Source organism: Patagioenas fasciata, chromosome 1 (genome assembly GCF_037038585.1).
Source record: "Patagioenas fasciata isolate bPatFas1 chromosome 1, bPatFas1.hap1, whole genome shotgun sequence".
In the NCBI taxonomy this organism is placed as follows: Eukaryota; Metazoa; Chordata; class Aves; order Columbiformes; family Columbidae; genus Patagioenas; species Patagioenas fasciata.
This window is the reverse complement of record NC_092520.1, coordinates 208,814,919-208,831,220: the sequence shown is the minus strand read 5'-3', so window position 1 is coordinate 208,831,220 and position 16,302 is coordinate 208,814,919. Positions and strand designations below refer to the sequence as shown.

Genomic DNA, 16,302 nt, shown 5'->3' with positions numbered 1-16,302 from the left:
TCAACTCTGAGTCTTAAAAAAAGGTTGGCCTTAAGGTGAGATACTTCACCTAAAGGAAAATGTTGTACCTCTTTCCATCCATTAGCAATTTCTGCAGTTGCACAAAAGACACCTTCCCTCTGCTTCTAAGTATGTTCCTAGAAGGAAATCTAAATCTAGTTTTACCTACTTCTATTGCTATGGCTGGAAGACAACAGAAGCGTGCCTCCAGGTTCTCCAAGCTTCCTAATTCCCAGTTTGACACACAAGTAAGGATACTGGGACATCACAGAATCACAGAACGGCTGGGTTGGAAGGGACCTCTGGAGATCATCCAGTCCAACCCACCTGCTAAAGCAGGTTCACCAGAGCAGATCACACAGGAAGGTGTCCAGGTGGGTTTGAATGTCTCCAGAGAAGGAGACTCCACAACCTCTCTGGGTAGCCTGGTCCAGGGTTCTGGCATCTCAAGGGAAAGAAGATTCTCCTCATATTCAGATGGAACCTCCTGTGCTGATTCTGTGCCTGTTGCTCCTCATCTTATCGCTACACACCACTGAAAGGAGTCTGGCCCCACTGTCTTGACACCCACTCTTGAGATATTTATAAACACTGATGAGATCCCAGAAGAATTGTAGATCTAGACTGAAACTGCTCTTTAAGAGTCTCTAATCTTTACATTCTACCATCGTCTTGGTGCCGTGTTACACAAGCAGCTTGAGTGCTCCATCCCACCAACATAATCTTTTCTGCTCTATCAGCAACTCAGCCGAACTCTGGATGCACATTCGTAGAGCCAAGGAAAGCTGCAGACAGGACACAGCCAAGGAGAAAGAGAAGCTTAGACACTACCGATAGTAATCAAGACCTACTATACTTCACAGAATCACAGAATGTCAGGGATTGGAAGGGACCTCGAAAGCCCATCCAGTCCAATCCCTCTGCCGGAGCAGGAACACCCAGACGAGGTTACACAGGAAGGTGTCCAGGCGGGTTTGAATGTCTGCAGAGAAGGAGACTCCACAACCCTGCTGGGCAGCCTGGGCCAGGCTCTGTCACCCTCACTGAGAAGAAGTTTCTTCTCAAATTTAAGTGGAACCTTTTGTGTTCCAGTTTGAACCCATTACCCCTTGTCCTATCATTGGCTGTCACCGAGAAGAGCCTGGCTCCATCCTCCTGACACTCACCCTTTATATATCTGTAAACATTAATGAGGTCACCCCTCAGTCCCCTCCAAGCTCAAGAGCCCCAGCTCCCTCAGCCTTTCCTCATAAGGGAGTCCACTCCCTTCAGCACCTTTGTTGCCCTGCACTGGACTGTCTCCAGCAAACAAGCCCTAATTTTCTGTCAGGTTCCCCAAATCCAGCAGCCTGCTGATACAAAAGACATTTTTGAGCTACTTATTACTTTAAAATGTCAGTGTAAACAAGATTACAGGTCAGTACAGTAAGCTTAGTACCGTCCCTAGACTTTCAGTTTTCAATGTGTATTGGCCTGATGTGCTAACTCCCACTGTAAACACCTGATAGATGGGTCACAGGGAATTATGGGTCTTAGGGACTGTTTGAGGCTTTTGGACTACACTGCTTAATTTCAAGTCCTTGTAGGAATAGGAGTTTCTTTCAGAAACTGTAAGTTTCACAGGCTCAGTACTGCAGACCATAAGCGGGCTTGACCATAGTTAAAATCTGTAGTGCAATAGAAATTGTTTTTTCAGGGAAAGATAGTTTCTGTGCTTATCCTAATTATATTTCTCCTATTAGGAGAGATTTTATTTCTCAGGAAAATAAAAATGTCACTTGTAATGAATTTACTTTAAAAAAAATAACTCATGAGGCAGCCTTGATGGCACTCTCAGGTGAAATCTGTCTTATAACGAGACATCATTAGCATATAAGCAACAAATAGCACACAATTAGTGAAGAGACAGAGTATTTACATACATTGTTAATTTGTGCAGCACTCATGTGTTATAAATATTTCAGATTTCATCCCTTGAAGTTTACTATGCAGAGAACAAATTCCACACAGGTTTTGCCTTTGTGACTAATGACACAACTAGAAAGGAAATTTGGCCTCGTGACTAAGGTCCACCTTCCCTACCCCACCACAAGAATAACCACAGTGTGATGTAAAGGTGCCTTAAAGTAGCTTTAAGTTACAGCTACAGCAGCACAGAAAGTGGCACACAGTGATTTGCCAAGCAGCACCTCCATAACTGCATCTCAAATATACCACAGCATCGGAGACACGAAATCCACGACTCCTGAGAACTGATTGCAGCAGCAACCGTAGCAGACATGAGTAACATTCTTCCACAGCTAATAAACAGGCAAATATCAACACAAGTAACAGGAAAAGTTTAGGAGTTCATAAGGATACCAAAAATCAATAAGCCACCTGAAAATCTGAATGTGCGTGATTCAATTCCCACTAAAGTCAAAGGTGAACTTAGTGACTTCAATTATTTTTGCACAAGAAATCATTCTGACATCCATTCTCCATTAAGAATGCCTAAACCAGCAGCTACAATACCAGACATGTGGGGTGGCAGCTGTAGTTTATCAACATGAAGACCTCTCTGTGTAAAATAGAACTGTTTGGAGGTCATACACCAAATTAACTCACCCACACAAAGCTAAGGCAGTCTACAGGTGGAGGTCATTGGTTTAATTAACAACTCATAAAAACAACATTGCAAAATAGATGTAGAAAGCGGGAAAAAATCCCCCCAAAAACCAAAACATCCCCCCCCAGCCACTCCAATACTTTAGGAGCATGTAATTACTACTGAGTTTTCCGCTCATCGCTGATTCATCTGGATTGCACTTAATGTTTTCAAACACAAATGCCCACACCAAGAATGGCAGAGTCTTGACTGAATATCATCAAAATTCGCCAGTCAGCCCATGCTCAGTTTCTGCAAGATGGATATTTCCATCTGCCAAGCACGGAAGTCCTAACACAATTTAATATTCTCATCTCTATTTGACAAAAAGAGGCAGATTATTTGTTACAAAGGAAGTACCTGACTGGATTCTGGTATTTTCTGACTTTATGAGGCAATGTTAGGTCCCAAATCAGTGGAGACTTCAGTTAAGGCTATTGAATATATGAATCATACATCTATAGAATCATTTTGGTTGGAGAAGACCGTTAAGATCATTGAGTCCAACCGTTAACACTGAAATTAAATGAGATTTATCTCTGAAGGATTGGAACACACAGTTGTTCATACACAACTATTACGTAACCTCAAATGTGTTGGGTTCTTTTTTAAAGATGAACATTAGAATAAAATTGTTTAAAAATCTTCCAAGTACTTCAAGTTTACAATTACTTAACACCACAATGTATCTGCAATTTAATGAAGCTCAAAATAATTTTTGGTAGCCTATCAATTTTCATTCCGGAATAAAATATTCAAAAACATTTCACTCTCTACATAGCATCAAGTTACAGAACTAAAAATGGAATTGAAAAGCACAGAGGAAGATTACCCAAAACTTACACAGCAGTTTCCAGCAGATCTATTAGAGGGCATAATACTTTCACCAAACAGGAGATACAAAAAAAAATATAAATAGTAATACTAGAGAAGTCTTAATCTTATTTCCTTTTCAAGCTTGCTACTTACTGTAGAAACCCAAATCTGTCTGTGACTTTGTAAAGACGATAATCAGCATCTTCCCATGGTTCAATCTGTGCGCCTTCCCGTCCCTAAAAGAAACAAAGAAAGCGCCAAATTAAGATTTATGACACAATAAGGTAAGACACAGAAAACAGGATTCAACCACTCAAAGCATAGTCTTTGCGACACACTGGTAGTAGGGTAGAGAAAGGGGAGGAGAACACTAGTCCTATACTGACCAACCAATTTCCACAAGACTTGCAGAAATTTATATTTAAGGACATTTCAGCTCCATTTTTTTCCAGTGTGGGCTCTGCACAGGTTACTGGGTGTGATTTACGTATTAAAAAGTAAACACAGCCACTCACTTTCAGTGCACACTGTGCAAACCAATCAAGTCCAGTATGTAGAATGTTTCATCAACTCTACAAACAAGTCTATTGCTTAGCACTCTCACAACACTTCTAAAGACTTATAAAATGTTAGAAGAATACGTGAATACGGTGCAGGTATTCTAGGCATACTCTGTGCCAGGCTTTTACTTGACAGGTTGTTGAAGAAAAAAGCTAAAACCAGGGTATTTCTTCAGTTCCTCACAGCAACCACAGAAGCCTTGAGGTTGGAAAAGACCTTAAAGACCATCAAGTCCAAGTGTTAGCCTACACACTGCCAAATCCACCACTAAAACCCTGTCCCTAAGCACCGCATTTACAAGTCTTTTAAACCCCTCCAGGGATGGTGACTCCACCACTGCCCTGGGCAGCCTGTTCCAATGCCTGACAACACTTTTCATGAAGAAATTTTTCCTCATATCCAACCTAAACTTCCCCTGGCACAACTTGAGGCCATTTGATCTTGTCCTATCACTTGCTACTTGGGATAAGAGACTGATATTCCCCTCACTCCAAGCTCCTTTCAGGCAGTTCAGAGATCAGAAGGTCTCCCCTCAGCTCCTGTTCTCCAGCTGAACCCCCCAGGTCCCTCAGCCGCTCCCATCACACTTGTGCTCCAGACCCTTCCCCAGCTCCGTTCCCTTCTCTGAACTCACTCCAGGACCTCAAGGTCTTTCCTATAGTGAGAAGCCCCAAACCGAACCCATGATTCTCAGTGCAGCCTCCCCAGTGCCCAGTCCAGGGGAACAAGCACAGTACAACCTGACAAACTATGCAGCTCACTCATCTTTTGCCTTTTTTTCCCTCATCTTCTCCATAATCATTTAAATGTTTCTGTCCTAGCCATAACCAAAAAATAAATTAAAAAACAAAAAAGAAACCTCCTGATCCCAGAGATATACTGAGCATCCTTGAAGATCCAAGTTTCATTACTTCTAATACACTACACTACTTGGAAATAGCCCCAAAGCAACTTGCCATACACCTGAAAAATGAGTTGATTGAGTCATTATCCAGAATACCTCCCTTTGGAAGGCAAATTTAATTCACTCAGAGGCAAATGTATCATGAAACCATCAGATTAGTACAACATAGAGTATTTTAAACAAAAGCTAGTGGGAACCATTATTCATTTTTAAACAGACATATTACTAAGATTAAGTATAAAATGTCTTCAAACTCATTGTCAGGTTCACTTACTCTGTCATACTTGGCAACTATCTCCGCTCGTTCTTGGGCAAGTTTGATAGCAGCATCCTGCTCAGCATCTGCACCTGTGGAGAATTCAAATAACACTGGTCAGATTCTCTCCCTTGTGAACAAAGAACTGCAGCTAAACACTCGGAAAAATGAACTTCAGAGGGACTACTTGAATGGAGAAATGCCAAAACAATAGTACCAAAGGGAAATATGACCTTGGTGCACGTCTTGAATACTGTTCAGAGTAAAATACAGTTATTGGATGTTATCCGAACTGCTCAGTTGAGAGTGTTCCCAAATTTCCACCAAAGCAGGTATTAAATAAAGTTAAAATAATATCCCCCAACCTGCCAACTGAAAGACTGCACAAAGTGGTAAAAGCTGCTAGTTGCCAATTCCACAAACATTCACATAATCAGAGAAAGCCAGAACATACGCTACTGGTTTAAAACACAAGCCTGAACTATTTACAGGATTTGTAGAGAGGGATTAGAACAGTGATGAATGCTGAGGAAATACTGCATGATGGCAGCTGAGAAGTTGCACAAGACTTATTTCTCAGAAGACAGGGGAGGACACTGTTATAGTAGCAGAGCTGCAATTTGAGCAGCCAGAAGATGGAGTAAACATAAGGATATGACAACAGGAAGGTTGACAAGCAAGAAAAAACGGATGCGTGGGTAAGCACTGGACATCAGTGCGGTGCAAATACAGTCGAGTTTACTACAACAGTGGAGTTAAAGTTTAGATAGATCTGGTTTGATCAAGAGAAGGTGCAGCAGACTGCATGCAAAACTGAATTAAGTTTCTTTGGTATGGTTCCCTTAGCAGAAACCACCTCTGGAACACAGATAGAAATGTAAAGGGGGCACCATGAAAGGAAAAAGATGCTGCTCCCGATGTTCAACAACACTTCAATATCCCAAATGCAATTATGATTTCAAATTAATGAGGCAAATCAGCTTTGATCAATTACAAGTTTGTAAAAGATTCTAGAGTTGTTTTGATTATTAAAAAGCAATGAACTCCAGATAAAACAAAGCTTTAAAAAGGTCTGAAATGGTTTTCAAGCACAGAGTGTTATAAAAATAACTCCAAGGCGTGTGGTTTTTTCTTCACTATTTAGTTCATGGCAACATAACGAACTTCAGAGATTTTACATATCAACCATCTGGGCCATGAAATGGAAAATCGGAAATTACAGTTTTCCATCATATGACACTATTAATACATTTATGTGCCCAAACTCAATATTTCTTTAATAAAACTTACATACATATTTCTCAGATATTTAGACAAGGAGTTGTGCCAAGGTGCCCTTCTAAGCATCTGTTACAGAGTTAGCATCGTTCCTGCATGTTTTCACTGAATTTTCTTCAGGTGAACGCAGAGAGAACCTCAGTGTGTCCCATCATGGACACAGGCACCAGTGTTGAGGCAACAGGACTCAAACTCTTCTCTCTGGCAACCAGTGAGAGAACCCAAGGGAATGGCAGGAAGATGTGCCAGGGGAGGTTCAGGTTGGACATTAGGAAAAGGTTCTTCACCCAGAGGGTGCTGGACACTGGAACAGGCTCCCCGGGGAGGTGTCACGGCCCCAAGCCTGACAGTGTTCAAGAAGAGACTGGACAACACCCTCAGACACACGGTGTGAACTGTGGGGTTGTCCTGTGCAGGGACAGGAGTTGGACTCAGTGATCCTTGTGTGTCCCTTCCAGCTCAGGACATTCTATGACTCTAACAGCAATGCTTGTCCCAAATTTCCCCTAATGGAAAGCCTGACTGCTTCTTCAAAGCTTCCGCTTATGATCTGCAGAAGTTACACTTTGTTCTCCTCATTCTGGCCCCCTTCTGTTTATTACCAACATTTGCCAGTCATATTACACCCATTTATTGGTGAGAATATCGAGCTTTGGCATTTTTTTCAGCGTACAGCAGAAGCAGCACACATCTATTTACACAATTATTCGAAGAGAAAAAGATACTATGGCTATGGATTAAATATGTTATAGCTAAGGACTACATCTGCTTTATTTGGAAGCTGATCAATAATTTCCTCCCTGTAAGGCAGGGGTGTCAAACTCATGTTCACTGGGGGCTGTATCAGCCTCGCCATTGCTTTCAAAGGGCCGAATATTATTTTAGGACTGGGTAAGTGTAGGTGTAGTTACAGTTACACCTCTGCTGCAAGGTGAGAAGCAAACTGACTCATTTCATATTGCTCAACCTTTGGTGTCGTCCAAGCAGTTCACACTGTTCCTCCTGCTCCTTCAGGTGTTGGATCCACCTTTATTCCTAAACTTAGAGAGGACTGGAAGACACTGAGCAGTTTGATTTCAGGTTTTTGAGCACTATACAGTCCCCAACACAATTATAACAATCTGGTTTTTAGCCTTTACTAATTGACATACTATGCCTACTAACCCGACAACAGCCACTGAAGCCACCCAATCTACACTGACATCCAGCAGTACACGAAGCTTAACGCCATCATCAAAATTAAATTGCATTTTCTTTTGTAAGACACAGATCTGTGCGTACAGAAAGTCTTTCCAGAAGGCGAATTACGGGTTTTTTAAAAGCAAACTTTATGCTTGCTTAGAAAGCTGACATTCCTTCAGAGAATTCAAGGACTGAGCAATCCTGATCTTCGCTTCTCCAATGGGCAGATGTTCTAGAAAATGTTACTTGTTGAAATTATGACTGCCATCGGGCTTCAAGAAATAGGTAAAAAATCCTATTGCTTTTTTCTAGTCAAATAGAGATTAGATTTGAAAAAGTACAGCTGAATAATAAGTAGTCAATATTATAATACACAGTAGTCAAGACATTCAAGTAGTAAGTAGTCAACACATTTTTTTATTAACAGTATTTTCTTAAAAATAGATTACTACTTGTATTTAAAAATACACCACAAAGGACATGACAGCTCTTCAACAACACAGATGGAGTAAGTGGCAGAAGCTGAAACAAAGTTTAAACCTTTGCTTAAAAGAACGCAAAACTGTATTTGCACCACACATCGAGTACCAATACACGCTGAAAACCTGGTCATATGTTCCTTTCCTCTGCATAAGTAACATATGAATCAAAGTTGGGCATGTTCTGTGTCTCACTATAATTCAATTACATTTAGTGTGGAAATTATCATATTTATTGCCTTTAAAGTAATCCTCTGGCAGAACCATCTAAACCTTCTAATTGCACTGAGATAGTTTAATGTTACGTTAATCCAGCCATACTGCAAGCTCAGGAAACAGCTTGAGATGGGGACAAGAGGTTATATGTCAAGAGATAAGCATACAATATTATTTTTCTTATATGAGGAATTTTTTAAATATCTCCAAGTTAGAAATTACATAATGATTCCTGATAAAATATAAGCTAAATGTGGGAACACGAAAAATTCTTCATGAAATATGTTCCTAGGCACAAAAATACATCCCTACACAATTAACTGTGAACAACTCATATTCTAAAGTCTTATCAGTTCTATTCAGTAATTCTTATCTCACTGAAAGCAGTTAAAGATGTGAAACAAGTATGATTAAATTTTCTAATTAAAAGTCAGCATTATAAATGACCAACACTACCTTATACACAAAACAGTGCAATCTCAGATGAGGCTGACGTTAATATATATATAATTAACTAGTACAGGGAACAGATTTTGACTTAAAACTTTCTAAATATAGTATCAACGACCTAAAAAGAGTATAATCAAGGGTGATAAAATCTGCCAATGATGGCATACTAAACAGCGCACAAGTCCCCAAAATAAATGGTCAGGCACACAAGGTACAATGAGTGTGCTTAAAACCCTGCCAAGCGGCAGCTTCACACATCTAAGCTTCTCAAACAGGCAAGGCATAAAAAGAAAGGCCAGCAACACGATTTGCTCAACAACTGGCCTGACGTACATGACACTCACCATTATTTTCCCCATCATCGCTCTGACACGCTGACCTGTTTCCTATATTTACAAATATTACAAATTTATGAGTTTTGGGAAGCATCATGCAAAGGAACTGAAACATCCTTAGAACCAGAAAATGAAAGAGAAAATCCCAATCTGCAATGATGCAAAAAAGGACCGATGTAACAGCCAGATTACTGCTTTTCTGCTACACTTGGAAACCGTATTATCATAAGATAATATGTCAGTGCTGCTGAGATGAGCGGTAAATTGCTGGATTTAAACTTTCAAAAGGATACTTAAAAGATGGGACTAGCACTGGATTCATTCTGCAACTCCCTGATTTTAAACTGCTAAAAAGTCAGGCCTGAACCATTAGACGCCTGCAGATCCCCATCAGCCCCACAGAGTGACAGCAAAGTAGCGCCTAAAACATCAGTCCAAGCTTTCTTCTTTGTCCCTCTTATTAGAGTCTCTCCTTACCAATTATCAAAGAATTGAAAAAGATACAATTTCTTCAAGAACATAAAGTGGTCACAATATGTAAAAAAATGTAAGCGGCACAGGCAAAAAGTTAAACTAGTCCTACGCAAGGACACAACCCTAATGAGTCTCCAGTACTTATTCTGAGAGAGGAAATACGTGACCTGGAGATGTCAGCATTACTTCATAGGAACAAATTTACACATGAACGACCATGAGCCAGCACTGGGCCCTTGTGGCCAGGAAGGCCAATGGCATCCTGGGGTGGATTAGAAGGGGGGTGGTCAGTAGGTCAGAGAGGTTCTCCTGCCCCTCTACTCTGCCCTGGTGAGACCACACCTGGAATATTGTGTCCAGTTCTGGGCCCCTCAGTTCCAGAAGGACAGGGAACTGCTGGAGAGAGTCCAGCGCAGGGCAACAAAGATGATGAAGGGAGTGGAGCGTCTCCCGTGTGAGGAAAGGCTGAGGGAGCTGGGGCTCTTCAGCTTGGAGGAGACTGAGGGGTGACCTCATTAATGTTTACAGATATATAAAGGGTGAGTGTCACGAGGATGGAGCCAGGCTCTTCTCGGTGACAACCAATGATAGGACAAGGGGTAATGGGTACAAACTGGATCACAAAAGGTTCCACTTAAATTTGAGAAGAAACTTCTTCTCAGTGAGGGTGCCAGAGCCTGGCCCAGGCTGCCCAGGGAGGTTGTGGAGTCTCCTTCTCTGCAGACATTCAAACCCGCCTGGACACCTTCCTGTGGAACCTCAGCTGGGTGTTCCTGCTCCGGCAGGGGGATTGGACTGGACGAGCTTTCGAGGTCCCTTCCAATCCCTGACATTCTGTGATTCTGTGTGAATTATGTGTTATCCTCCTATCCACTATTAAGTGGTCTCTGCTTCATAACCACATTTAAAATAAAACTCCACATTTTTAAAGCTGAAGGGATTTTTTTTTTATTTCAATACCCCTGTCCAGCTCAGTCAATTGATATAAAAACTGATAAACAATATGCTAAATTAAAATAAATTCCTAAAAATGACAACGAACAGGCTTCTTACACAACCTTAAAGACTAAACAGAAACTCCCAGTTCCTACTAAAGTGCTGCAACTTGAAGTATCTTGCAGCTTGCGAGGAATATTGGGAAAACAGCTTGTTTTTCCAGAATTCCAGATTCTTCCAATCCTAAGGAAGGCAAGTGGAGTACATTTATGCAAGGAACTAATAATATTAACGGACATCAAGCAAAGAAATGAATGCTCTATAATGAGTACAAGACTAACTGTAGCGGACCAATTGCCATAAGTGACATATCTGACAGCAAACCAACAGCTCCAAGTAAAAACAAACACTATTTAAGAGAAAATAAGGACATGACCTACAAATAAATGTAAAAATTAAATTCTACCTATTAGTACAATTATCTCAAGGGTAGAAATTTTTGCAAGAAACCAGGTACTGCTACAGAGCTACAGTTTGACAGATTCAATCCAACTGAAAGAGAAATACTCCTGCCTTACTCTTGCCTTTGTGCCACTTTCTCTGCTCTGTTTCACATGGAGGAACAGCAGGAAGAAATAAAATAGGTAATCATGTATTTTTGTATTAATTTAAGTTATCAAGGCAAACACTAAGGATTCTGCTTGCAGCCCCAGCAGTACTGCAGTTTTCCAAAATAAAGGAGAGGGAACCGGCAGCGCTATCCCTGTATTTCCAGCGGCTGAATAGCCTGTGACAGCCGGGCTGTAACACAAACAGTCCATAGTTACCCTTGGTTTTTGCATTGCTGCTGAGTGAGGAATTGCCAGACAGCAATAAAACGCTGGTCTTTTCCACAGGAAGAAAAGCGTCTGCTCTTCAAGGTTTACTAAGTACCTGTAGTTTGAAATCTACTTGCCTGATCCTGCACGGCTTCTAACCCTGTTCAGCTACTGTCCTGGTTTTGTTAAAAACAAGCTTCTCTTTCAGTGAATTTGCCTGTCAGCTAAAGCCTTCATATTAGCTGCATTTTCCTAGAGAACCAGAAACATGTTTTGGCAAACAGAGCAATGGAATGCGAAGTTATTGATAAGCATGGATGGACATCACGCCAGAGGGGCAACGAGAAACTGGTGACCAAGAAACTGACCAACTGTGTATAACATCCCATTCACGTGAATACTTCATATAAAAGTGGGAGATCATGAAGATCTCATCCCTTTTTCCCTTTTCCTTATGTCCAACATTAGGAGAGGACCTTGCTGGTCGTCCCTGCGAACTGAGGCCTAGTGACACACTGAATCCAGCTCCGGTTGGCTGCAGAGTCCAGTCCAGGACTTTGGGTGCCAGCTCTGCAGTTGCTGGGACTTCCAAGATTGGTTTTGTATATTTTGTATTATTTTCTCTATTCTTATTAGTAGCATTAGTAAAACATTTTTAATTTTTCCAACTCTCTTCTCTCTGTCCTTCTTTCCCTCCTGATCGCCTGTGCTGAGTGGGAAGGGGGGAGAGGGAGGGGCTGAAGGAGAAATGGGGGGGGAGAGGAGGTTAACAATACATCTGCCAGGGTTTTATTGTCACCCTGCAATCAAACCCTCAACAGCTACAAAACTGCAAAATAGTAAAGGACAGCATTTTAAAAAGTGGTTTGTATCTGCAATCTACTGAGCACACATCTCTAATCCATGCAAAAGTAGTCTTACAACCTACTGGAATGATCTCTGGTGTATCTCAAACTAGAGAGATTCTCCCCAAAAACAGTCTAAAAATGGTTGGATAGACAAAGAATCTCACCTGGAAAAGGCAACAACAGCTGCACAAAGTGAGTCCCACCGAGAGCCTTAGCATGCTCTTTACACAGATGAAAGGAGTGTGAAGGTACAAGGTACATTACAGTGCTTATGCATTATCAGCAGCACGATAAACTGCCTCTTACGGATATACCATAAATTTAAGTAGAATCACAGAAGCATTTAAGTTGGAAAAGACCTTAAAAATCATCAAGTCCGTTTGTTTGCTTAACAGTGCCAAATGCACCAATAAACCATGTCCCCAAGCACCACATCTATGCATCTTTTAAACCCCTCCAGGGATGGTGACTCCATCGCTGCCCTGGGCAGCCTGTTCCAACGCCTGACAACCCTTGTTGGGAAGAACTTTCACAGAATCCCAGAATGTCAGGGGTTGGAAGGGACCTCGAAAGCTCATCCAGTCCAATCCCCCTGCCGGAGCAGGAACACCCAGCTGAGGTTCCACAGGAAGGTGTCCAGGCGGGTTTGAATGTCTGCAGAGAAGGAGACTCCACAACCTCCCTGCGCAGCCTGGGCCAGGCTCTGGCACCCTCACTGAGAAGAAGTTTCTTCTCAATTTAAGTGGAACCTCTTGTGTTCCAGTTTGTACCCACTGCCCCTTGTCCTACCGTTGGTTGTCAAATTTCTCCTAATGTCCAATCTAAACCTCCCCCGGCACAACTTGAGGCCATTTCCTCTTGTCCTATCATTTGTTGCTTGGGAGAAGAGCCCAATCCCCTCCGTGCTCCAAGCTCCTTTCAGGCAGTTCAGAGATCAGAAGGTCTCCCCTCAGCTCCTGTTCTTCAGTTGAACCCCCCAGGTCCCTCAGCCGCTCCCATCACACTTGTGCTCCAGACCCTTCCCCAGCTCCATTCCCTTCTCTCAACTCGCTCCAGTACCTCAAGGTCTTTCTTGTCATGACAGGCCCAAAACTGAACACAGGATTCACAGTGGGGCCTCACCAGTGCCTGGTACGGGGGGACGATCACTGCCCTGGTCCTGCTGGCCACACTATTCCTGACACAAGCCCTGATGCTGTTGGCCTTTTTGGCCAACTGGGCACACCACTGGCTCATGTTCAGCCACTGTCAACCAACACACCCCCAGCAATAACACCTCAGCCCCCCGTGGCTGAGGGTCAGTGCATTAACAGCATCCTGTGTTATCCCAAATTCTGAAAACGAGATTTCTCCCTTTTTTCTTCTTTGACCCTTCATTGTTGTCTCCCCAACTGCAGAACAACTTAAAAAACCCCAGAAGACTTGAAACATGCTAATTTGTTTTCCATTACTTCACTCAAATTCTTGCTTGTTTGCACATTACACATTCCAGTGCACAAAGAGCTGCATTGGCACAGATCCCCATCCGCAGGCACTGCCACCAGCTGCTGCACATCTACACTTTCAAAGCACATTTCAGAGCGATAAACAAAACATTTTGTAAGTCTCTCCTCATAGCAGAAAGTCCCTTTAATACCCAGGCTGTTTATTTTCCTTCCACACCCACAAAATAATGAAATAAAATCCATGACATATGCTTACTTGTATTTTGTCGAAGGTAGTTGACACTCGAAAGGAAAAAAATCATGGTAAATACCCACATATAGATATTAAACTTGCTCTTAACAAAAAAAAGACTAAGCATAATTTATTATATTTTCATGCATAGAGAATTGCTTTAAACATAAAGTGAAATAGTTAGAAAAGCAATCCCTTTTACATAGCAACACTTCCTCAGGAAAATATTATTTCCAGAAGTTAACTGAGCTGCATTACTTTCACCATTCAATGTAATTATCTACCTTATTAGTATTAAGTATAACTCAAGAGTTATCACTAATTCAAAATGAGAAGTTAACTAGCACATAACAAGAACAATTAAAGACCAGTATGTCAAATAAAAACACCATTTTACCCGTCTTCAGATGGCGATTTTCCGCCCAGTCCTTGTAAAGCTCTGGCTTAGTCTTCATGAAGTAAACCTGTTCCTTTCTAGACCATATTCTAAATCAGTTAATCAAAAAGGAATGGGAGAAAGTTTTCTCCTCCTCCACCGGCAGCGTTTGCTCCACATACTGAGCCACTTGACACGTGCTGCTCTCTTTTATTTTTCACAACGAGCTACAGATCCTCAAACAAAGCTGCTGTTTGTTAATACCGAGTGTCCCGCAGGCACCGCGCTCGTGTTCTCCACCCCAGCCCACAGCCCCATGCTCCAGCTCATAATAAACAAGGGGAGTTGAACAAACAGCCTCAGAGGACACGGCTCCTGTAACACATCGCTCTTGTGCTCTTGGGTAAGAATTCTTACTGGTATTTAGCAAGTGTTGCAGGAAAAGCATCTTATTTAAAGGACTTACAAGAAACAAAGCTTGAAGTACCCTATTTCTGGCTTATTACTTAAGAAGCCATGAAATTAAGTCACGCTAAAAATACAGTTTTAATTTCTGTAACTGTTTAGCACTCCCTACTTACAGATTGGAGATTTTACGTATTTTTCTAGTTAAAACTCCTTTATTGTTCAGGATGTCTTGGGGACCTGAAATACCTAAGATGAATGGAGTTGACAAGACCGTTTTCACTGATGAAAGTATCATAACTCAAGATTTAATACTGTCAAAATTCATCCGCTTTTTGAAAGCCGGTATACAATCAGCATCCTCAACACTTGTAAAACAAATCTCCATGTCAAATATTCAAGGACACACACATCAAACCATCATCCTGCATAGATTTTAGTCCTTACACATGCTCTGTCAAGCAAAATGTCACTTATTTGATGCCTACAGCCCAGAGCAAGCCATTTCTTAACCTAAGCAAGTCAGAGCACGCGCTGCCAGACCTGCCTTGGAAGCCTCATGTGGGCTCCCAGCTTTGCGAAGCCAAGAGAAAGATGATGAGTGGGACTGTTCAGCCTGAGAGGGATCTTATCCATGGCCATGAGTACCTGAAGGGAAGGTGCAGGTCCTTTTGAGTGGTGCCCAGCGACAGGACCAGAGGCCTCGGGCACAAACCGACACACTGGAGGTGCCACCTGAGCTTCAGGAAACCCTTGTTCACTGTGAGGGTGACTGAGCACTGGCACAGGTTGCAAAGGGAGGTTGTGGAGTCTCCACCACTCATTACTCTTCACAGATCCTACCCAAACCCAGGTGTCAACAGTTTAGTCTATGGATTCCATACGAGGCTGAGCCAGTTGATAGGCACTTCCACATGATATCCACCTCTAGGCACGTTTCCCTCAAAACTGGCATTTTCTTGCTGCGAACATTCGTACAGACACTGTAATCTTGCTATAAAAAAAATCACCTTCAATTTTTCTCGTGACAGAACCACTGGATTGGTTTTGAAAACCCAGCTACTTTCTCTCCTTACCCGAGAGAACATCTGTGGGGAAGACAACAAGAACTTGCACGCAATGACCAGAAGCGCTTGTTCCAGGCTAAGAGCCTCAAGGATACCTTAACCACCTGAAAACAATTTGCTTTTTAACATCACTTATACTCTTTTGCCACACATCACCCTCAGGAAGCAATAAGTTAACAGCTTTATTATACTGATGGTTTTTTTTTTTGTTGTATCTTTAATTGGTTTTCAAGTTTAGTATTTCTATTTTTGTGGGTGTTTTCAAGCTCTTTTAAGCAACAATTGACTAAAGGACTTACAGGAACGCTACTAATATTAATTAGTTATTGCAACATGCTTATGACTTTATTTTTAATAACACAGCCTTGTTCAGTGTATTACACAGAATCACAGAATGTCAGGGATTGGAAGGGACCTGGAAAGCTCATCCAGTCCAATCCCCCTGCCGGAGCAGGAACACCCAGATGAGGTTCCACAGGAAGGTGTCCAGGCGGGTTTGAATGTCTGCAGAGAAGGAGACTCCACAACCCTCCTGGGCAGCCTGGGCCAGGCTCTGGCACCCTCACTGAGAAGAAGT

At 42.0% G+C, this 16,302-nt stretch overlaps 1 protein-coding gene across 6 annotated transcripts in view; it reads right to left on the bottom strand.

Annotated features, from left to right (window-relative positions):
* USP6NL (USP6 N-terminal like) overlaps window positions 1-16,302 on the bottom strand; it is a 132,389-nt gene that overhangs the window by 68,947 nt on the left and 47,140 nt on the right. For 5 of the 6 annotated variants that reach the window (XM_065845604.2, XM_065845612.2, XM_065845620.2 and 2 more), the window contains 2 exons: window positions 5,203-5,276; window positions 3,617-3,699 (listed from right to left, as the gene is read on the bottom strand). In XM_065845604.2, coding sequence (XP_065701676.1) covers window positions 3,617-3,699; window positions 5,203-5,276 — 157 coding nt within the window. Of the gene's footprint in view, window positions 1-3,616; window positions 3,700-5,202; window positions 5,277-14,274; window positions 14,455-16,302 lie in introns of those variants that run through there. The other variant, XM_065845595.2, reaches the window with a different exon arrangement.